General features: G+C 48.7%; 1 protein-coding gene and 1 long non-coding RNA gene across 3 annotated transcripts in view; one reads left to right on the top strand and one right to left on the bottom strand.

The window, feature by feature from the left end:
• Window positions 1-3827, bottom strand: LOC135403504 (uncharacterized). The gene is made up of 2 exons (XR_010425414.1): window positions 3709-3827; window positions 1-236 (listed from the first exon to the last, which is right to left on the bottom strand). It is a non-coding gene; the product is annotated as an uncharacterized LOC135403504 (long non-coding RNA).
• The window catches only part of UPF1 (UPF1 RNA helicase and ATPase), a 21634-nt gene continuing 2285 nt past the window's right edge, over window positions 3568-22916 (top strand). Inside the window, exons 1-23 of one of the 2 annotated variants that reach the window (XM_064637542.1) lie at window positions 3568-3892; window positions 9076-9218; window positions 10145-10234; window positions 10546-10713; window positions 11549-11729; window positions 12191-12352; window positions 13010-13094; window positions 13260-13358; window positions 13549-13666; window positions 14529-14688; window positions 14797-14915; window positions 15158-15322; window positions 15508-15622; window positions 15765-15908; window positions 16582-16795; window positions 16972-17089; window positions 18285-18441; window positions 19303-19445; window positions 20263-20437; window positions 21131-21212; window positions 21706-21867; window positions 21982-22199; window positions 22777-22899. In XM_064637542.1, the coding sequence (XP_064493612.1) occupies window positions 3668-3892; window positions 9076-9218; window positions 10145-10234; window positions 10546-10713; window positions 11549-11729; window positions 12191-12352; window positions 13010-13094; window positions 13260-13358; window positions 13549-13666; window positions 14529-14688; window positions 14797-14915; window positions 15158-15322; window positions 15508-15622; window positions 15765-15908; window positions 16582-16795; window positions 16972-17089; window positions 18285-18441; window positions 19303-19445; window positions 20263-20437; window positions 21131-21212; window positions 21706-21867; window positions 21982-22199; window positions 22777-22896 (3363 nt within the window). In that variant the 5' untranslated portion in view covers window positions 3568-3667 and the 3' untranslated portion in view covers window positions 22897-22899. The remainder of the gene's footprint in view (window positions 3893-9075; window positions 9219-10144; window positions 10235-10545; window positions 10714-11548; window positions 11730-12190; window positions 12353-13009; window positions 13095-13259; window positions 13359-13548; window positions 13667-14528; window positions 14689-14796; window positions 14916-15157; window positions 15323-15507; window positions 15623-15764; window positions 15909-16581; window positions 16796-16971; window positions 17090-18284; window positions 18442-19302; window positions 19446-20262; window positions 20438-21130; window positions 21213-21705; window positions 21868-21981; window positions 22200-22776; window positions 22900-22916) is intronic. The other variant, XM_064637543.1, reaches the window with a different exon arrangement.

Consider the following 22916-nt stretch of genomic DNA (forward strand, 5'->3'; position numbering starts at 1 on the left):
TTACGTTTTAAGAAGTTTATTGGCTTTTTGGTGCTTAGTGAAACAGCGAGTTCCATTTCCTGGCTTTCACATATTGATGTTATCTTTTAATGTCCCTCATCACCTTAATTTCCAAGGACCTTTTCCATTCCAGACCACTGGAGAAATGTCAAAATCTTCTCCTCCCTTTCCTTCACTGCTCCAAGTGACATCTCCATGCCTTGTTTTGGGAACACTTTATGCAGCCACAGCTGAACCTGCAGGTGAATCAGTTCAAACAGAATTATCCCAGGAAAATTCTTTGACCAGGAATCAAAGCTCTTTTTTTTTTTCCTGAGTTTTCACTACTTCACTGCTCATATCCCTGAAATCAAGGCTGGATTTGCATTTCCCATTGCACTTCAATTCTGGCACCTTCAAGAAATTCTTCAATTTCCAGAATAATTCTTAAATTTCCAGAATAATTCTTAAATTTCCAGAATAATTCTTAAATTTCCAGGATGACACCTTCCCGAGGTGTTTTTAGCTGGTGAAAAAAGGGCTTTTTTTACATTACAGGCCTTTGTAAAAATGACCACTTGGCATCACAGCACTTGAGATCTTTTCAAAACCACCTGCCTAGAAACACAAGTGTTAAAAGTGATGTCTATAAAGTTATAAATTTTTAAAAAATAGGGGTTTTTCCCCCCAGTTTTCCCCAGGACAACCCTTTTTTTCCAGTGCTCTTGTCCCTATCCCATCCCTGCTTTGCTGGAATTCCATCCTTACTGACATTAAGGATTAATAAACTGCAGATCCTTAAATTAATAAACTGCATTATAATCCAGAGCATCTCAGGGTCGGGCCTTTTAATCCCAGGAGAGCCCAATAAACCCCTCAGGGTTTACTCCGAAGGATTTGATGCTCCCCTTGTTCCACGGAGGCGTTTTTTGGGAGCTGGGCCCGTTTTTTGGGAGCTGGGCTTGTTTTTTGGGAGCTGGGCTCATTTTCTGGGAGCTGGGCCCATTTTCTGGGAGCTGGGCCCGTTTTTTGGGAGCTGGGCTTGTTTTTTGGGAGTTGGGCCCATTTTTTGGGAGCTGGGCTTGTTTTTTGGGAGCTGGGCTTGTTTTTTGGGAGCTGGGCTCATTTTTTGGGAGCTGGGCTTGTTTTTTGGGAGCTGGGCTCATTTTTTGGGAGCTGGGCTTGTTTTTTGGGAGCTGGGCCCGTTTTCTGGGAGCTGGGCTTGTTTTTTGAGAGCTGGGCCTGTTTTTTGGGAGCTGGGCTTGTTTTTTGGGAGCTAGGCTTGTTTTTTGGGAGTTGGGCTCATTTTTTGGGAGCTGGGCTTGTTTTTTGAGAGCTGGGCCTGTTTTTTGGGAGCTGGGCTTGTTTTTTGGGAGCTAGGCTTGTTTTTTGGGAGCTGGGCTCATTTTTTGGGAGCTGGGCTCATTTTTTGGGAGCTGGGCTCATTTTCTGAGAGCTGGGCCCGTTTTTTGGGAGCTGGGCTCGTTTTTTAGGAGCTGGGCTCATTTTCTGGGAGCTGGGCTCATTTTTTGGGAGCTGGGCTTGTTTTTTGGGAGCTGGGCCCTCACTGCATCTGCCTCATTAACCGCTAATTAGCGAAGATTCAGCAGAATAAACCAAAATCCCTCCCTGAGCCCCTTTTCCACAGGCCCAGCCCTGCAGGATTTGCTGCTCCAAAGGCTCGGGATGGAACAAAACCCCGGCCAGGCCCAGCTCTCCCTGTCCCGGGACATTCCAAGGGGGAAAAAACCCAGGAAGAGATGATGAAATTCTGGGAAAAGCTCCATTTTCATCTTTATTAGCACATTTTCCAAGGCCCGGGGAGCTTTTCAGGGATTACAGGGGGATGAAGGAAGCTCTGGGAATGTTGGGATGGCGGCAGATATTCCCAAACAAAAGGCCAACGTGTGTTGCTACGATCCCAAGTCAAGCTGTTCTTTGGAGTGTTGTAGTATTTTTTTCCCCAGCTCCTTTTTAGCTTTCCTTCTGTGTCCCTCTCGTGGTAACTGAGCAGAAGTGTCTCATCTGCAGTGGAATAACTCAATTCACAGCCTTCCAACCATTTTTTCCCTGCAGTTTCAGTGCTTTTTTTTTTTTTTTTGAATAATAAAATAGATTTGCTTGAAATTTTGCCAGTATAAAAGAGAAATATTTTCTTATTAAAAAAAAAACCAAACACAAACCAAAACAACACAGGTATTCTTTTCCATTTATTACTATTCAGGTGGGGTAGAAGTTTAAGGAATTTTCATCTGAAGATTTGTTTCCAAGGCCAGAACAGGCCTTGGAGCAACCTGGGATAGTGGAAGGTGTGGAAAGGTGTGAAGGGGGTGGAACTGGATGAACTTTAAGGTCCTTCCAACCCAAACCATCCCAGGATCCTCTAAGTTTTAAAACACTCCGAGCTCCTGGACATGAAATAAAAAGAGATGAAATAGAGAAGTGAGAGAAACAAGATTAAATGTGCAGAATAAACGTCCTGACTGCATTTCTTGCTCTATAATATCGATTTATTGCTGGCCCAGCCCTTGCTCAGCTGGGATGTTGAACGTTCCCAGAGCTCCTTCCTCCACATCTGGGCTCTGGTCCCCCCTGATTTCCCTCTTCCACACTTTCCGCTATCCCAGGTTGCTCCAAGCCCCGTCCTGGCCTTGGAAACAAGTCTCCAAATGAAAATTCCTTAAAATTTCCCCTCACCTGCACAGTGATAAATGGAAGAGCAAAGAATAACTGTGTTGGGATTTTTTTTTTAAATAAAAAAAAAATTATCTTCTATATCGACAAAATTTCAATCAAATCTATTTTATTATTAAAAAAACCAAAAAAGCCCTGAAACTGCGGGAATAAAAATTGGAAGGCTGTGAATTAGCTATTCCACTGCGGATTGGCTGCTACACCCGTCACTCTAAACTAAGCCCCGCCTCCCGCCTGTGTGGGCGGGGCCCACCCACCTCGAAGACCAATTGGCTGCCGCACCTGTCATTCAGAACCAAGCCCCGCCTCCCGCCTGTGTGGGCGGATCACACCCACCCCCGCCCCGCCTCGAAGACCCATTGGCCGCCGCTCCCGTCACTCAGCCCCAAACCCCGCCCCTCCCCTCCGCCATCTCCTTGCCAACCCACCCTCACGCCCCGCCCTCCCCTCTCAACTCCACAACCCATTGGCCGCCGCTCCCATCACTCACCGCTAAAACCCCGCCCCCTTCCTCGCTGCCTCTGTGTGTGAGTGCGAGCGCGCCCCCTGCCGGCCGTTAGGGGGCGCCGCCGCCGCCGCCGTGCGTGTGGCGTCACCCCCCGCTCCCCCCCCCCCCCCCCCCGCGCCCGCGTCACCGCTCCGGGCCTGGCGCGCGCGGCGGCCGCGGCCGCACCGACCCCCCCCAACCCCAACCCCCCCCAGCCCCGAGAGAGCCCCCGCCGGGACATCCCCCCCCTCCACCGCCACCCCCCCGACCGGCCCCCGCCGCTCCGCCGCCTCCGGGGGGGGACCCGCCCCGAGCGCCGGGTTCGTTTCTCTTGTCTCTGCCTTCTCTCCGTGCGTGTGTGTGTGTGTGTGGCCGGGGGGGGGCGGCGCGGCCTGGTGCGCGCGGCGGATCCCGCCGCTCGCGTAGCGCGGCCGCCCGGGCGCTCGCTGAGGGGAGGAGAGGAGGAGGAGAAGAGGCGCCCGCCCAGGCTCCGCCGCCGCCGCCGCCATGAGCGTGGAGGCGTACGGCCCCAGCTCGCAGACCCTCACCTTCCTGGACACCGAGGAGGCCGAGCTGCTCGGCGCCGACACTCAGGGCTCCGAGTTCGAGTTCACCGACTTCACCCTCCCCAGCCAGACCCAGACGCCGCCGGGGCCCGGCCAGGCGGGGCCGCAGCAAGGCCAAGGCCCCCCCGGCGCGGGGCAGGGCCCGCCGGGGCCGCTGGAAGCGCAGGTGAGGAGGGTTTTTGGGGGGTTTCGAGGGCAGAAGGGGGGGGTGATCCGGAAGGGGCCCGGGTTGGGGTCGAGCTTGGGCGGGGAGCGGGAGCCGCGTGTGGAGCGGGAAAGGGAGCGACGGATCCCGCTTTTGCGGTAAAACGACCGCAAAAGCTCCATATTATTTGTTATTTCATTTTTTTATTTTTTGTTTTTTGTTTTTTTTTTCTTCTTTAAACGTGGCTTCGGTTGTCGAAAGTTGGGCGCTGAGGGGAGTTCGGCTTTAATTTTTTATTTATTTAATTTTTTTTTTTAACTTCTCCTGACTAAAATACGCTTCTGCTGTTTTAAAATTTACGGGTTTCGTTTACTGTTATTATTGGTTTTATCCTCCTTTCCCCCCCCTTTTCTGCCGCCCCGCTTCGTTCGGGGTTTGCCTTGGAGGGACAGTCGATATTGGCCTGAGGTTTAAGTTCTGCTTCCTCGTGACTTAAAAACAGCTTTCAGGGCCTATTTTTTTTCTTTTCCTTTACTGTAACTCGGTATTAAACCCCATTATATTTGTTTAGCAGTTCACCAAAGCGAAAGGAGGGAGGGAATTCATGTTACATTTTATTTTACACGCTCACAAGATGAGGGGCGAGTGAAGACGTTGTCACTGCTACACCTTCTCTCTGTAGCAAAAGCGACAAAAACACTGAAAAACTCATCCATATTTTCAAAAAACTCCCACTTTTCTGCGTTTTAAAGACGGTGGAAAGCTCAGTTTCGTTACACTCGTGTTGTCCCATTATTAACAAGCACATTATCCACGTGTTAAGGGCTGAGTTTAAGGAGGAGTTGAAAGTTTTAGGTAAGTTTTTTTTTTTTATCGCGGAGCCGATTTTTTTGGTCGCCTTTTGCTCGCCCAATTTGTGGCATCGGGGGCTGCGAGAGGAGCAGAGGGGCAGCAAACCCAGCGCTGGGGATCCACAGGTGCAGAGGGGTTTTTCTCCTGTCCTGGGGGTTTATCCCGGGACAAAGTGAGTCACTTTTGGTGTCTGGGAGCGCTCGGTGACATCCTGGGTGGTGTCACAGGATGTGCTCAGGGCAGTGTGTTCAGAAGGCACAGCCTGGGCTGTTTGTTTATTTTCTTTTACGTTCACGTTTGGGTGGAATTTCTCCGCTTTTGAGCGTTGAGAGAGCAGAATTATTTAGCAAAAATCCTGTCTGTGTACAGACTACACACGAATCGATTTAAAATTTTTAATAAAACCTCGAGTTTTTAAAGCTTTAATGGCTTGTGATCACTCCAGAACTCCCCATATGGCCAGCAAAAGGAGAAAAACCACCCCAAAATAAGCCCCATAAGCTAAAAGACCAGACAAGAGGATTAATAATTGGTCTTTTTTTTTTTCTTTCTTTCTTTTTTGTCTAAACATGTTTGAAAAGCCTTTGAAGTGAAAAGAAAAAAAAAACCCTAAAAGATCTGGAGAGCACATTCAGGTGTCTGGCAAAAAGGAAGGGATTTTATGGTTGTTTTTTCCCTTTTAATCTATTTCTGCAAACTCTCGTGGTCATCCTGCTCCTCAATTTGACTTTAGGAACGTGGGTTTTTGGGGAGGGCGTGGAGGGAGAAGGGATTTATTGCAACGAGGCCCTCTCAGAAGTGGAATAAGAATCGTTTCCTCCTGAGCTGGAGTCAAACAAACCCCCTGGATCTGCTCAGACTTGCCCTTTCAGAGGCCTCACGGGTGATAAGATCAGAAATTAGGTGTGTTTGGTGGTTTGTTGTTTTTTTTTTTTTTTTAAGAGGTTCTGGGGGAAATTTTGCTGCCTTCAACAAAATTAACTGAAGCTTGTTGTGCCTTTTGGCAGGGGGACTATTAAATGATGGCTTCCAAACTGATCACATTTTCCTTAATTAAATATTATTCCCGTGATTATAATTAAAGCTAATTAAATAAATAGGTGAAGCTGCTGAAGGTGTAAACTTCTGCTCTGCTGTTTCATGTCCTGGTGTTTAAAAAAAAAAAAAAAAAGTAGTTGAGCAGTGCAGGGCACCTGATTTATTTTTTATTTTTATTTTTTTTTTAGGGAAATGTGACGGATTAGTCTCTAAAAACTTAGTTTATTTAGTTAATAAAGTTTATTTTGTATATTTAATTAATAGTTAAAGAGGCTGTTAAAATTGATTAGTGTCCAATGGACAAAAGATAAAGGGCAGGCATTCCCTGCTGGTTTTAATTCAGGAAACTGTATTCCCATTGTTTCCCTCTAATGAAAGATAAGAATGGATTTGCCTGAGTGTTTTAAGGTGAATTTTAAGGTTGCCCAGAGAAGCTGTGGCTGCCCCATCCCTGGGAGTGTCCAAGGCCAGGTTGGAGCACCCTGGTCCAGTGGAAGGTGTCCCTGCCCGTGGGACTTGTTGACCTTTTAGGTTTTTCCAACCCAAACCAATCCCTAATTCCCCGAAATTCTCATTTCTGCCTCGTTTTTCCCTCCTGTCCCAGCAGTGCCCCCGGTGTGGCTGTGGGAGCTGAAGCTGCTGGAGTGGCTGAAGGAAGCTGGGGCAGCCCTCAGGTTTTTGGTTTTTTTTTTTTTTTGGTCTAGACTCTGGAGGCTGGGTTTGATTTCCAGCCCTAACAAAGCCCTTTTTTGTCTCAGCAAAATGACTTCTTGTTGCTCAGGTCCCATCTGGAAGCTGGGCCCAGGGTGGGGTGTGGGGGGAGAGCTCTCACCAAGAGCCACTTCCTCCTTTTGAAAGGGAAAGCAGATCAGCCTTCAGAGGGATTATCAGACCCTCCAGTAAATACCTCAGGGCCTCAGAGCAAGGAATCTACAAACAATAACTCAGATTATCCACCCAAGTCCAAAAACTGCCTGTTTTCCTAAGTATAATTCCAGGAGAATTCCCTGGATTGGGCCCATCTGCAAACACATCCCCACGGCTGCTGGGGCTGAAGGCTTTGGTGCAAAAGTCCCTTTGCAGCCCAGCAGCTCCTGAAGTGCAATTAGTTTTCCTGTTGCAGCTTGAAATGCAGCACTTTCCAGTGGAAGGGCAGGAGGTGGCTCCAGGTGTGCTCTCCTGGGCTGGGTGGGGTGTGAGAGCCAGGAGAGCCAGCGGGAACGGGGCTGGGAATGTTCTCTGGGATCACACCTGAGAGTCCTGGGCTGGTTTGGGCTGGAAGGGACCTTAAAACCCATCCAGTCCCACACCTTCCACTCCCAGGCTGCTCCAGCCTGGCCTTGGACACTTCCAGGGATCCAGGGGCAGCCACAGCTTGGACTTTGTTGTCCCCCAACCACTATTCCAGAGGCCAGGAAAGGATCAGGGAAGTCCCAGGGGTGGTTCTGTGGCACCTCAGCTTTGGAGCTGCTCAACTTGCTGTGCCAGAAGTTGCAGCCAACACTTGGAAAATAGAGAAGTTCCCCCCCCCCTCCTTCTCACACACACACACAAAACAGTTCCTGCTGCCAGATTTTTAATCCTGTGCACATAAAGTGACATCACAGGAGGGTTGGGAACAATCACTTCCTCCTTGGGAGCCTGCCAGGGCCTCTGGCTGCTGCTGGATCTTCCCAGGACAGGTGACATCAGTGACATCAGTGACATCATCCCTGCCCAGCTGAGGGCAGGAGCTCACCAGGGGCTCACCAGCACGCTCACCTCGTGCACAACTACAAGGAACTTGCAGTTATTTCTTCATTTTCTGCCCTAAAAAGGAAAAAAAAAAAGCAAAAACCCTAAGAAAACCCAAGTTTTCCAGTTGTATTCTGGCTCCCTTTTTAGGAGCCCCCAAGAAATGTATTAAATGTATTGAAATGACCAATTAAATTTGTCAGCTGGTGTGGATTAATAGTGTCTTTGGAACAGAAAAATGCACCTGTTTTGGGGTAGAAAAAAACAGAATAGAAAAATGTGCCTGTTTCAGGACAGAAAAAGCCTGGTAGTGCTGCTGCTTCTGAGAAATTCAGCTGAACTTAAAGCTTCAGAATTCCAGAATTCTTTTGACTAAAGGTTTGGTGTTCTCACTGGGGACAGTTTTCTTTCAGATATCAGATAAATTGCATTAAATCTCAGTGCAAACCAGTTGTTAAAATGCTGTTTTCTCAGAAAAAAAAGTGATTTTTTTTTTATCCTCTCATTTGTAGATAAATCTCGTCCAACCAAATATATTTCTAAAACATTGGGAGGGGTTAATACACCTGAATTTGCTGTGACAGGGAAGTTACCTCAGCACTGATTTCATGTTAATATTGTGCAATCACTGCTGTCACTGTGGGGATCCCTTTCCCACCTTTTTCCACTCAAAATTACCCTGGATTGTGACATACTTAGCCCTCCTCAGGTTTGGTGGGATCTTGGCTGAACAAGTCCAAGAATAAAGTGTCTGAGCACAGTTTTTGGGGGGTGCTGAAGCCCCTCACTGCTGGAATGAAACCAGGACACCTGGGAGGCCCAAGAGGCACCACCTGGCCTGGCCAGGCCAAAATCCAAGTGACATCCACACCCTTTTTGCTCCTTCCTGCTGGGAAATGTGCCCAAAAAAGGAGTTATTTTTACCAGGAGAAAGGCTGGGAGGGGATGGGGGTGCAAAACTTGCTGACCCAGCACCAAATGGTGCAGAATTCCCTGATTCTGGCATTGGTGTGGCAACAACAACAGGAATAAGTGAGGGAAGTCCTGTACAGCAAAGATCCTGTTTTCAGGAGGATCCCTGAAATTAAAAAAAAAAAAATAGGAGGGGAAAAAAAACCCAAACCCAGTGTTTGATCCTGCTGGAATATTGTTTAAATGGAATTCTGTTACGTAAGGCTGTGGAAAAATGGAACTGCAGCAAAGCAATCTCCTTTTGGCAACTTTTTTTTCCCCCCTCACTTATCAGCTGGAGAGTTTAACTAATCCCAGGAAGCAGGAGGTAATGGGGCAGGTATTGATTAGGAGTTATGTAAGGCTGTGGAAAAATGGGACTGCAGCAAAGCAATCTCCTTTTGGCAACTCTTTTCCCCCCCACTTATCAGCTGGAGTTTAAATATTCCTGTTTAACAGGAGCTGATGGATTGAGTCCATAATGTGTGTTTTTCGGCTCTTAGGAACATTTTTCTTCCCTGTTGAGGGTTTTAAAGGAAACACAAGCGTTTGCTGGGAGGAGCAGGGGTGGTTTTCCTTGGCTTTGTGGTGGTTTGGGGGCAGAACTGGAGCTCTGAGCTGTGTTCCAGGTGAATGGGCCCGATGGGATCCTGCAGAACGGGGCTGTGGATGAGAACGTGGCCAAGACCAGCCAGCTCCTGGCAGAGCTCAACTTTGAGGAGGATGAGGAAGACACCTACTACACCAAGGATCTCCCTGTGCATGCCTGCAGGTAAAAACCAGGCTTTATTCCCAGAGGGAAGGAGCATTTGGTGGGAATGAAAGGGAGATTGGGGCATTTTGAGACCCTCTGAGCTCCTGGACAGGCTTAGAGCTGCCACATCCACTCCTGGTCAGCTCTGAACTCCCTGGAGGAATGAAGAAAAGGATCAGCCACCCCAGGGATGGCAGTGGTGGGAGGGTCAGCTCTGAACTCCTTTAAGGAATAAACACAAGGATCAGCCACCCCAGGGATGGCAGTGGTGGGAGGGTCAGCTCTGAACTCCTTTGAGGAAGAAACACAAGGATCAGCCAACTTAGGGATGGCAGTGGTGGGAAGGTCAGCTCTGAACTCCCTGGGGGAATGAAGACAAGGATCAGCCACCCCAGGGATGGCAGTGGTGGGAGGGTCAGCTCTGAACTCCTTTAAGGAATAAACACAAGGATCAGCCAATTTAGGGATGGCAGTGGTGGGAAGGTCAGCTCTGAACTCCTTTGAGGAATAAACACAAGGAGCAGCCACCCCAGGGATGGCAGTGGTGGGAGGGTCAGCTCTGAACTCCCTGGGGGAATAAACACAAGGATCAGCCAACTTAGGGATGGCAGTGGTGGGAAGGTCAGCTCTGAACTCCTTTAAGGAATAAACACAAGGATCAGCCACCCCAGGGATGGCAGTGGTGGGAAGGTCAGCTCTGAACTCCCTGGGGGAAGAAACACAAGGATCAGCCACCCCAGGGATGGCAGTGGTAGGAAGGATTAAAATATTTGTGCCCCAGAACAGAAGCTTGGCTCGTGTTCTGTGCTTTTCCCACCCCTCATGTTCCCCAGTCTTCACTTCCCCTTATTTTTGGGCACTGCTGAATGGCTTGGATCTCATATTGGAATTTTCCTGGGAGAATTCACCCAGTCACTTCCTGGTTCTTTCCTCCTGAATTGCAGTTACTGTGGGATCCACGACCCTGCCTGTGTGGTTTACTGCAACACCAGCAAGAAGTGGTTCTGTAACGGGCGTGGGAACACCTCGGGCAGGTAAGGGGGGAAAGGAGGGAAAGCTTGGCACAATTCCAGGTTTAGAGGCTTTGTTTGGAAGTGTCGTGGTGGCTGTCGGGGGATAATCAAAGCCTGGTGACTTAAAAGTGAGGAATTTTTGACACATTTCCTATTCTTTCACACTGAACTACCTCAAAACATCCACACACTGAGAGACCAGTGGTGGTGGGTGAAAAGAGCAACATCTGCCACAATAAATAGATTTTATTTGTGCCTTTAACCAGTTCAGTCGGGACTAAACGTGACGTTCCCACGAACTGGCTACAAATGGATCTCCCCTCTGCTTTCAGCCACATTGTGAACCACCTGGTGAGAGCCAAGTGCAAAGAGGTGACTCTCCACAAGGATGGACCTCTGGGGGAGACTGTCCTGGAGTGCTACAACTGCGGCTGTCGGAACGTGTTCCTCCTGGGCTTCATCCCAGCCAAGGCAGACTCCGTGGTGGTTCTGCTGTGCAGGTGAGAGGAGGCCTCTGCTGCCACCTTTGTGCTCTCTAAAGGGCAGCTCTTGGCCTTCATTTTGCACCAAAATACCTTTTATGCTCTTGTTTTGCCACCCCCTTTTTCCTTGGGATGGTCGTAGAGACTTCAGGGTTGCAAGCAGGAAATGCAGGAAAGGAAAGTTCTGTGGTGCTGGGCAAATATTGGAGTTTTATAGAGAAATATTCCTCCCAAAGGAAGGATTCCTTGGTGGGAGAAAGGTGGGGTTTTTTACCCCTTTTTTACCTGAGATTTTCCAGCTTTGGAAGAGGAGCAGACCAGTCCAGGAAGTTACTCTGGAGTAGTGACTCTTCCACAGGGTGTTTTTCCTCTCAGCTCATGGAATCATTGGAGACAGCAGTAAATCAGGAATTGTTCTCTGACAGGTCCAGTCAGGTTTTATAACTGTATTTTAATTCAGTGCTGTCACTTAGCTTGTATTTGACAGTGGACAGTGTGTTTCTGTGGAATGAGCCCTACTTGTTTAAACAGCAGATGGGAAGTAATCCCATTTTCTGCTATAATGGGCTGTAACCACTCCCAAGGGTGTCATATTTGACATTTCAGATGCAGACATTTTCAGCCCTAGAAACACCCAACCAACACTTCTTACAACACTGACCCTTCCCAGTGTTGAAACAACAAACACAAGAGCTAAAAAACTTAATTTTCACAGCAGACTGGGGTTATTTTGCCTTTTTTCCCCCCCTTTTAACCGAGATATTTGAGTTGTTTCAGGAGCCACACACCAAACCCAGTTTTACTCCTTCCATGTGTGTAATCATTCATTTTTTTCCCTGTTTTGGTCGTGCAGGCAGCCCTGTGCCAGCCAGAGCAGCCTGAAGGACATCAACTGGGACAGTTCCCAGTGGCAGCCCCTGATCCAGGATCGCTGCTTCCTCTCCTGGCTGGTGAAGATCCCGTCGGAGCAGGAGCAGCTCCGCGCCCGCCAGATCACGGCCCAGCAGATCAACAAGCTGGAGGAGCTCTGGAAGGTACCTGCTGCTCCTCAAACACTGCTCAGCTTTTCCCAAAGTGCCAATTCCGGGGGGCTGGGAAGGAGGGAAAAGATTTTGGCCACTGGGTAAGGCAGGGAAATACTGAAATCACACCCCTGGACAATGGGAATTGCCAGAGGGTTCAGGGAGTTGTTGTTCAGAGTGGGAAAGCTTCACCTTTAGGTTCTTCAGCCATCTGAAAAAGCAGCTTTCCCCCTATCAAGTCTTCCCACATGTTCCTGCTTTAGGTGTTGAGCAGCTGGGTTGTTAATTATGGTTTTTTGAGGGGTTTCTCTGTCCATCCCTTAGAGCAGGACAGACCTGGCTGGATTTATTGGAATGCCTTGGTGTAGCTTTTACACCTTGGTGCAACTCCCCGTGGTACCAAGGCACAAGTCCTGGTGTCACTTCTTTATCCTTCAGGCTTTGAAATGAAACACCTGTGCTTTAAATTCCAGGAAAATCCATCTGCAACCCTGGAGGACTTGGAAAAGCCTGGTGTGGATGAAGAACCACAGCATGTCCTGCTTAGATACGAAGATGCTTATCAATACCAAAATATATTCGGTCCTCTAGTCAAGCTTGAGGCAGATTATGACAAGAAACTCAAGGAATCTCAGGTAATTTGCTTGAAATTTGCCTGTTTGAGGAGTTTTCTGCCCAGTCCTCTGGTGTCAAACTCAGGGTCACTGTCAGAGCACAGAAGGAAGCTTTAAGTGGAATAAATATCTTAATTACTGGGCTGTAACAGCACTGTAATATCAGTGGGAGAGGAAAGAAAAATCCTCCAGCTGAGGTTTTTCTTTTTTTAAGAGCTTGAACCACTTGGGAGCTTCCATGTTTTTTGTGCTGGAAGTTTTTCTTTCCAAGAACAATGTTCTGTCCCGGAGCTGCCACTTGAGCCCCCCCTGTGTGTTGTTCCCCTGGTGACCTGCAGGACCTCAGTGGGACCTGCCAGTGAAACCTGAGTTCTGTGAGGTCATGGAAGCACTTCAGGAGTGTTGGGGAGGTGGAGGAGAGAATAACCCAGGTGCTGATTAGGGCTTTGTTTCTCACAACTCGCTTTTGTAGAACAGAATTAACCTCCTGCAGATGGTGGCAGCTCAGTCCAGAGCAGGAAATACAGATTTCTGTGACACTGGAACACCAGGTTTTGGTGTTTTGAAGCACAGCTGGCAAACAGCTCTTTAAGAACACAATAAACAGCTCTTTAAGAACACAATAAACAGCTCTTTAAGAACATAATAAATGCCTTTTTTTTTTTCTTTCACCCTTAGACCCAAGATAACATCACAGTCAGATGGGACCTGGGCTTGAACAAGAAGAGAATTGCTTATTTCACTTTGCCAAAGACTGACTCAGGTGATCACAACTGGATTGTTTTGTGGGGGTTTTTTTATACCTGGTGAAAAAAAAATCAGTGTTTGAAGAACTGTGAGGATCTGACCTGGGACAGCAGGTAGTTCTTGGAGGGTTTTTATGGTGGGAGATGGTTGCTGAGAGCATTTTTTTCCCCTTCCTTTGCAGACATGAGGCTCATGCAAGGAGATGAGATCTGCCTGAGGTACAAAGGAGACCTGGCCCCGCTGTGGAAAGGAATTGGTCACGTTATCAAAGTTCCTGATAGTATCCTTTACTTAAATAAAGCTCAGCCTGGAGCTGCAGCCTCTCCAAGAAGCCATTAAATAAGTCCAGAAGTAATTCTGAGATAATTTCAATTTGTCCTGGGGGTGGATCTTGCTGTCAAAAAAAAAAAAATGACCGGAATTGGGGAAAATAAAATTCAAATTGTTGCTATAGATTACTACTTAACGAGGTTCTACAGATTATGGTGATGAGATTGCCATCGAGCTGAGGAGCAGCGTGGGAGCCCCTGTGGAAGTTACCCACAACTTCCAAGTGGATTTTGTATGGAAATCCACTTCCTTTGACAGGTATTGGGAGAACACTTCAGAACCTGGCACGGGCTCGGTGCAGGTTCTGTGGGGTTTTTTTTCTCTTTGCCTCCAATGGATGGTTTTGATCCAAAAAAATTCGTGTTACTTTGACACCAGCAATCAGAAATCTCAGTGTGTGGAGTGTGGGAACACCTGCTTCCTAGAGCAACTAGATTTTTGACTAGAAATGGAATTACCTGAATGTCTTAAAAGGGTCAATTTTTCCCATTTTGAAGGCACTCTTAAGTTTTGCTGCAAATACATCAAAGGGGGGAATTCACCTTCTGTTTAGTAATACTTGAAATGTGAGAAGAAAAAACAATTTTGTAGTTCAGCTTCCTCTGTAGGGAAGTGGTGCCTGGTTTTAGTTGGCATTCCTGAGCTTGGAGTTGCTTTAACTGGTTAAAATTTCAAGGCATTTGGGGTCAATGGGCTTCAGCCACATCTGTGCTGCATTTTGTAAGTTGGCTTATTATCCTGTTATTAGGATATTAGAATTTCCTTTTATTGGTATATCCTATTAGTAGTAGTGATATATCCTATTCTTTATTATGAGTGCAATTTTTCTTCAAATCTTGCACCTAAAATCACTGTCCCAGCTTCTGCCAAAGGCTGGTGTCCCTCTACACGTTTTTCTGGTTCCTTTGTAATGTTCACATGGAGAAAAACAAGCTCTGTGTTCTGAGAGTGTAACTTTTTTGTCCCTTAACTCTCTTAGTAAGTCTTTTTCCACTGCTCTCTTTTCCAAGAAGTGTAATTTCAATTTGTGCCCGCTGCCTGCTGAACCTTGGCATGGGATGGTTGACTTGAGGTCATGCTGATCTCCCTGACTTATTTTTCATCCCTTCCCTCGTTTCAGGATGCAGAGTGCTCTCAAAACCTTTGCTGTGGATGAGACCTCAGTGTCTGGGTACATCTATCACAAGCTGCTGGGCCACGAGGTGGAAGATGTGATTATTAAATGCCAGTTGCCAAAGCGCTTCACAGCACAAGGACTTCCTGATCTCAACCACTCTCAGGTAACCCCCTCTCCCCTCTGCTACGTGAAGGGTTTAGGAATGGAGGTTAAACAACTTCAACATCCTATGCACTGAATGCTAAATTAGCAATAAACCCCTTTTTTATAGGTTTATGCTGTGAAAACCGTCCTGCAGCGTCCTCTGAGCCTTATTCAGGGTCCCCCTGGCACTGGGAAGACAGTGACATCAGCCACCATCGTGTATCATCTGGCCAGACAGGGCAACGGGTAAGAGCTGCTCTCTCCAAGTCCTGATGCATGAGGTGACTTTCTTAATGGAAGGAATCACCTTGATTTTAAAACCCAAACTCATTTACTGCCATTTTCTGGGAAGGCTTGGGCTGGGTTCAGCAAATACCCTTCCCCAGCCTATTATTTTCAGAGGGGGTGTCACTGCACGTTGTTTCACTACGAGTCTAGTGGAGGAAGCTCTGCAGGTTGCTGAGCCTTGCTGGCTGGTGTTTCCCCAGGCCCGTGCTGGTGTGTGCCCCCAGTAACATCGCCGTGGACCAGCTCACCGAGAAGATCCACCAGACCGGGCTGAAGGTGGTGCGTCTGTGTGCCAAGAGCAGGGAGGCCATCGACTCCCCCGTGTCCTTCCTGGCCCTGCACAACCAGATCAGGAACATGGACAGGTGAGGAACGAGCAGAACCCCCTGGTTCTGGTGCTTGTGAGGGACAAGACTGGTGGATGTTGTCGTAGCTTGACTTTGCTCTTCTGTACGTGTCACGATTAGTTAAAAATCACTTTCTCTGTAATCCTACAAACAGTCAGGCCCTAAAGCAAAATTCCTGATTTATTTATTTATTTTTTTTGCAGCATGCCAGAGCTTCAGAAACTGCAGCAGCTCAAAGATGAGACTGGAGAGCTCTCATCTGCCGACGAGAAGCGTTACCGGGCGCTCAAACGAACCGCGGAGCGGGAGCTGCTCATGGTGAGGATCCCCGTGCTCTGCTCCCCCCTGACCTGAGCTGCAGCTCGCTGCTGGAGCTCAGAGCACCTGGGGGGCATTCCTGGGGTGCTTTTGAACTGTCCAGGGCGGGAGTTGGGTGACTGGTGCTGTGTTTGTGCCCCAGAACGCGGATGTGATCTGCTGCACCTGCGTGGGCGCCGGGGATCCCAGGCTGGCCAAGATGCAGTTCCGCTCCATCCTCATCGATGAGAGCACCCAGGCCACCGAGCCCGAGTGCATGGTGCCCGTTGTGCTGGGAGCAAAGCAGGTGAGCCCCTTGCATTCCAGCACAGGAGGAGTTTCTAAATCCAGCAGGCAGCACCAAGCAGTGACATTCCCCGTGTAGGCACGCAGGGATGCAGAATTCTTCCCTTTTCCTGAAAGACACCTCTGTGGTACAGACCTGAACGACTCTGGGTTGTGTCAGTCCTGTCAGCTCTCGGTTTCCATGGCGTAATCTTTGCCTGGAACATTTTCTGCTCTTGGAACAATCTGGAGGCTGAATAAGCTTTTATTTCCAAGTGATCAGCTGCAAAGCAAGGTGACACTAAAGGTTCCTAAGCCTTAGGTGAGACCTGAAGCTTATCACAAACCAGACTGGTAAGTTCCTAATACATCAGGCAGTGGTTTAAGCTGACAGAGGGTGGGTTTAGATTGGATATTCAGGAGAAATTATTCCCTGTGAGGGTGATGAGGCCCTGGCACAGGTTGCCCAGAGAAGCTGTGGCTGCCCCATCCCTGGAAGTGTCCAAGGCCATGTTGGAGCAACCTGGGCTAGTGGAAGGTGTCCCTGCCCATGGCAGGGAGTGGAACTGGATGATCTTTTAAGGTCCTTCCAACCCAAACCACCCCGTGATTCTCTATATTTCAGTAGGATATTGCCATTGTTTTAAACAAGTTTCAGAAAATAAACCTTCTCTACGCGCTCTTCTTCCCCACAGCTCATTCTGGTGGGTGACCACTGCCAGCTGGGGCCCGTGGTGATGTGCAAGAAAGCTGCCAAGGCTGGGCTGTCCCAGTCCCTGTTTGAGAGGCTGGTGGTGCTGGGGATCCGGCCCATCCGGCTCCAGGTGCAGTACCGGATGCATCCCGCCCTCAGCGCCTTCCCTTCCAACATCTTCTACGAGGGCTCGCTCCAGAACGGGGTCACTGCAGGTGAGCAGCCACTCTGCTCCCCCACAGGCACTGGGGAGGTCAAAGACAGGCTTCTGTAACCTGGGTTATTCCTTTGGAATGAAGAGAGTTGCCACTGCCCTTAGTTTGGAGTATTTATGGAAATATCCAAGTGTTCCTGTTAACTTTGTTCCACCTGCTGTTCCCCTGCTCCTCAGCCGACCGTGTGAAGAAAGGCTTTGACTTCCAGTGGCCACAGCCTGACAAACCAATGTTCTTCTACGTCACCCAAGGACAGGAGGAGATTGCCAGCTCAGGCACCTCTTACTTAAACAGGTAAATAAAACTCAGGCAGGTAAAATAAAACTCCCCTCTGACATCCACACTGGGGTGCTGGGACACCAGGACTCAGGGCTGTTCATTCCCCTGCTCTGAGTTAATAAAACCTCAGGGGTGATTAATGACCAGTTGAAGTGGCTCGTGGGCCTCTTGAACAAAAGCTGCCATGGAGGATGGTGCAGCCTGAGCTGCAGGTTGGGGTTGGTTTGCCCTGGGCTCCCTGTACAGTAAACCAGGAGAAAAAGGCACCAAGTGGGAGCAGTTCAGAGCTTAAGTGGGTTTGAATTGCTCTGTGGAGGAGTTTGTCTTCCTTCACTGGTTGTGTAAGGTTGTATAAGGGATGATAAAGTGCCTGATCTGTGGGATGAATAAACTGACTGCAGTTACAGCAGGAAATGCTGATCCAGTTGCATTTTGAAGCCAGAATTCCAGCTGCTCCTGAAGCAGAGCCCTAAATCTTGGATTTTAGTGGTGGTGCAGAAGGGATGGGAATTTAAATTTTCTTTTTCCTACCCCTTTTTTCTGCACAGTCCAACTTCTTTGTCAAAGAAGGAGCTTAAAGCACTTTGTTCCTCTTGGTTGTACATGTTTTGTTCGTGTGCCTGGAAGGGAAACCAAGACCGAGCTCTGAAAAATAACTGCTGAGATATTTTTAATCCCAGTCTGCTTTCCTGAGCAGCATGTGCAAGACTGGAGACAGCAGAGCAGATTGTGCACAAACAAACAGCACAATAATTGGCTGATTGACATTAAAAACAGTTCTGCATTTGAAGCTTTGAGATGAAGCCCCTGAAGGATCCGTTTGCACGGCAGGTTGGGGTTGGTTTTGATGGTCTTGGTTATAAAAGCACACGTGGACATCTGGCTCTACCAAAAGTTCCATTTGCTGTTCCAGGAAGTCCAGTTGTGTAATTCTGAGAAGGTGGAGGTGCACCTAAGGAGAAATTTGTGTCATTCTGAGGCCTCTGAGATGTTGGGTTTGGCCTGTGTCCCTCTGGGGTGAGATCTGAGTCGAGAGGTGACAGTGGGGAATGTTCCTGAGCTGAGTTAGTCTGAGCAGTGCAGAATTGATCTTTTTATTGCAGTGGCCTCACAGCATCCGTGTTCAAGGTCTTTAGACCCATTAAGCTGCAAAAAATGAGACCTGATGTGTCTGATCCTCCTTGGATAATCCAACCTCTCTCCCCTCTAGGACGGAAGCTGCCAACGTGGAGAAAATCACCACGAAGCTGCTGAAGGCTGGTGCCAAACCAGACCAGATTGGCATCATCACTCCTTACGAAGGGCAGCGCTCCTACCTGGTGCAGTACATGCAGTTCAGTGGCTCCCTGCACACCAAGCTCTACCAGGTACAGATGGGAGCACAGAGAAGCCAGAAAAGCCTCACAATAATTTCATTTTCAGTCCGTGTTGGATTTTTGCACTTTTTAGTTGACTGTGATTAAAACAGAGCAGGGAGAGGAGTTTGGGAGGTGGTTGCAGGGGAGCAGCTGAACAGGTAAAAGGAGGAAGCCCTGCTGAAATCTGTGTTGAAAGGAAGGGTCCTGAGGCCCAGAAGGGAGAGGCCACTGGGGCTCCAGCTGTGGAAAAGTTTGTGTTTTGGATAAAGAGACACACAGGAAAACAAGCTCTGTAAATTCTGATGGTCATACTATTTATTTGCTTGGGAACATGTCCTCCCATCAGTGGGACTCCTCTACCAAACATCAGAATTAGTTGCTGCAAACAAGGCAATTATATGTTTAATCCAGTCTTGTTTTGCAATGTTGGGAACTCGCTCAGTGTTTTCACTGAAGGGAAACTTGGTGGAGATACTTTTCCTCGTGCCAGGAATGATCTGTCCCTGTGATTCAGGTTTCTGGGAGCTGGGAGCAGCACTGCTAATTTGGACCTCTCTTCCTGTGGGGTTTAGGAATACTCAGAATTCTCCCTGGCAGCATCCCAGCAAAGGGCTGATTCCCACAGTTTGGGGGAAATGGGAGGACCATAAAGCAGTGAACACGACAGCAATTCCTCCTGAACTGAGGCTCTCTGTTCTCCTCCAGGGAAACTATTTCATGACCAGTGGAATTACCAAATCACTCCTCACTCCAAAAGTAACATTTTTGCCCAGTGATGGCAGGGTTAGTGCGTGGCCAGCACGTCTGGCAGTGCCTGTTGGTGGCAGAACTGTTTGGCTTCCGTGATTTACGTGTTTTCCTCCCTTTCAGGAAGTGGAAATTGCGAGTGTGGATGCCTTCCAGGGCAGGGAGAAGGACTTTATTATCCTTTCCTGTGTGAGGGCCAACGAACACCAGGGAATTGGGTTCCTCAATGACCCCAGGAGGCTCAACGTGGCCCTTACCAGGGCGAGGTAAAGCGGGATTGGGCAGGGAGGGAACCTGCAGGAAGGATGGAGAGAGACTTTGGACAGGGGCCTGGAGGGACAGGACAAGGTGGAATGGCTTCACTGACTGGTTAGGTGGAATATTGGGAAGGAATCCTTCCCTGGGAGGGTGGGGAGGCCCTGGCACAGGTTGCCCAGAAAAGCTGTGGCTGCCCCATCCCTGGAAGTGTCCAAGGCCAGGTTGGAGCAACCTGGGATAGGGAAGGTGTCCCTGCCCATGGCAGGGGGTGGGATTGGATGGACCTTAAGGCCCTTTCCAACCCAACACATCTTTGTGCCATCTTTATTCCTCTCAGCCCAGGCAGTGTTCCCATTTGGCATCAGTAGTTTTCAGACTGTGTCCTTCCCCTCTGTTCTCAGGACAGATCCCTTCCCTGCTTCTTTACCCCTTCCAAAAACCATTTTTGGACCATTTTGCTTCTAAGGGATTTGATTCCAAGAGAGGTGATGTGGAATCCAGCACGATGTTGGTTGTCTCCCTTGTTTTCTGGGAGCTTTGGGACCCAGCAGGAGGTGGTGGTTGTTGGCACACACCGACGGGTTGGGCAAGCCTGAAGGAGGAAGTCTGTGACTGTTGAGAAAGTGGCTGCAGCAACCTCCTTCCAGGTGTTTTGTCATGCTGTGGAAAACATCTGCTGTAAACAAACCAGTTGCACCTCCTGCTCTCTTGGCTGCTTCAGCTGAGAGATGGATTTGGAGGCTGCTCCACCATCAGTGTTTAATTTGATTTACATCGATTGATTTTTAACGAACTTAACTCGAGCTCCTCTGCTGCTGCACACAGGTATGGAGTAATTATTGTGGGGAATCCCAAAGCCCTGTCTAAGCAGCCACTCTGGAATCACCTCCTGAATTACTACAAGGAGCAGAAGGTGCTGGTGGAGGGACCACTGAACAACCTCCGGGAGAGCCTCATGCAGTTCAGCAAACCCCGCAAGCTCGTCAACACCATCAACCCCGTGAGTGAGCCCTGCTGCCCCTGGGGGCTGCCACAGGGGGCACTTGGGGGTCTATTGATTCATTATCAGTTGCAAATGGGTGGAATGAACAGTCCCCAGCACAGCCTCACACCCCTGGAACTCTCCGTGGCCTGGTTGGTGCGGTGGGACCCCGGGAAGCGGCTGCTTCAGCCCTCCCTAGGTTGGAATTTTGGGGGTTTTTAAGCTACAGAGTTTCCTGAGGGGTGAGTTCTGAGGTGAATGAAGCATAAAGGAGCTGCTCTGTGTAGAAATGGCAAGCTCATGAGGCAGATGGAACATCACAGTGTTGCTTCAAACCCTCAACCTGCAAGTTTTATACTTGATTGTTTAACATAAAATAAGGAGTTGTTGGGGGGGAGCTTGTCAGCCCTCACAGGGCAGTGGTGTGAGTAGAACAAGGGGAAAAACTATCACCAGAGCCTTCAAATAGACTGAAAACCCATCAAATGTTTCACACTTGGAGAGAGGCTGCCTGTAAAATCTGAACTCCTCGTGGTCAAGCTGCAGCTGAAATAATAACCAGAGGTTTTCCATGTCTTGGGACTAATTCATTTCCTCAACACTTGCAAACTGGCCGTGATCTGTGGGGTTTTACTGGGTTTTTGTTTCACTGAGGTTGCAGGGCAGAGTTTTCAAGGCAGAGGCTTTGTCTAACTCCCCTAATCCTTGCAGGGTGCCCGTTTCATGACCACTGCCATGTATGATGCACGTGAGGCCATTATTCCAGGATCTGTCTATGACAGGAGCAGTCAAGGTAAAGGAAATTATCAAAATTAGCACCTTTATAGATTGATTTTTATTTGTTTGTTCCCCCTAACTGGTCCTTGAGGTGTGTGGTATTTTACACACTTTAAGCTTTTAAATGTTACAAGAGCCACTACAGAAAAATATGGAGTTTTAGGACTGAAAATGTTCACAGTCTGCCTGGTTTTTGCTCTCTGTATATATAGAACCCCTACCAGTCTAACTGGATGTCTGAAAAATGAGGGGAGAAAGGGAGCGTGTGAAGCATTTCAGGAATCTCAGATGGTTCTGTGACAGAGTAACTGTGGGAATGAACATGTGTTAGATGAGCTTATGGAATTTTCAAGCGTGGAATAAACAGTGAACCAGAAATACTGGTGCTTCCTGGCCTGTCCTTACCATTTCTGGTTCATCCTGCTCACGAGCCTGATAATAAAAAGCAGGGCTATAAATTGATTTTTAAATATTCAGGATCACTTTTCCTCCTCCTCCCCCCTCTGCAGGGCGCCCATCCAACATGTACTTCCAAACCCACGACCAGATTGGGATGATCAGTGCTGGCCCCAGCCACGTCACTGCCATGAACATTCCCATCCCCTTCAACCTGGTGATGCCCCCGATGCCACCCCCGGGATACTTCGGCCAGGCCAACGGACCCGCCGCAGGTACCGGGGCTGGGAGGGGGCAGAACCCCCCATTCCAGGGCTGGGAGGGATCAAGGAACCTGTTTGCATGAGCCCAACTCCTCACTGCTGGTTGGGATCCACCCCTCCTTGCAGGACGTGGGGCTCCCAAAGGAAAGACCGGTCGTGGCGGGCGCCAGAAAAACCGTTTTGGGATTCCCGGGACGAGTCAGTCCAACCTTCCCAACAGCCAAGCGAGCCAAGATGTGGTGTCCCAGCCTTTCTCCCAGGGCCCCCTGACTCAGGGCTATATCTCCATGAGTCAGCCTTCACAGATGAGTCAGCCTGGGCTCTCCCAACCAGAATTATCCCAGGTAAGCAGCGTTGGGGGAGTAGCCTGGTCTAGTCTGACCTTTTCCTGGGATTTGTGTTGCTGTCTGTGGGCAGGCACGGCCTTGTTCTGGCACTGGGGGAAATGAAACTGAAACCATTTTGTGCCCCTGCACTGTGTGACTCTCAGAGCACACTGGGGCAGAAAGGTGAAGTGCTGCATGTCCAGCCCTCAGCCTTAAAAAAAAAGCAGGTTTCACTTCATTCCATCCTTCTCCTTGCGAGCAGGACATTAACTGCTTCTCAGAGCAGACAGGGAGAGGAAAACCCTCATCTCAGAGTTGGTCTCATTTCTAAGGGGTACTATATTTTAGCAGTAACTGTTTGCATTTTAGAAGCAGAGTATCTGAGAGAAAGAGAGAGAGGGAGGGAGAGTCCCTGACTCGGAGCCTTAACTTTGAGCCACCAAAACCCCCTTTTTGATGCAAATTCCACACCAAACAGGATTTTAAAAACCCAAGCAGACCCTCAGACTTTAACCTGGGCCCCCAGGTGTTCTAAGGGCTTCGTGAGGGAGCACCTGGGGGTGATGAGGAGCTTTACACAGCCTTTCCCTTCCAGGACAGTTACCTTGGTGATGAGTTTAAATCCCAGATTGACGTGGCGCTGTCACAGGACTCAACTTACCAGGGTGAACGTGCATATCAACATGGTGGAGTGACGGGACTGTCACAGTATTAGAGTGTAAGAACCTCAGGGGG

Source organism: Pseudopipra pipra, chromosome 27 (genome assembly GCF_036250125.1).
Source record: "Pseudopipra pipra isolate bDixPip1 chromosome 27, bDixPip1.hap1, whole genome shotgun sequence".
Taxonomy (NCBI): domain Eukaryota; kingdom Metazoa; phylum Chordata; class Aves; order Passeriformes; family Pipridae; genus Pseudopipra; species Pseudopipra pipra.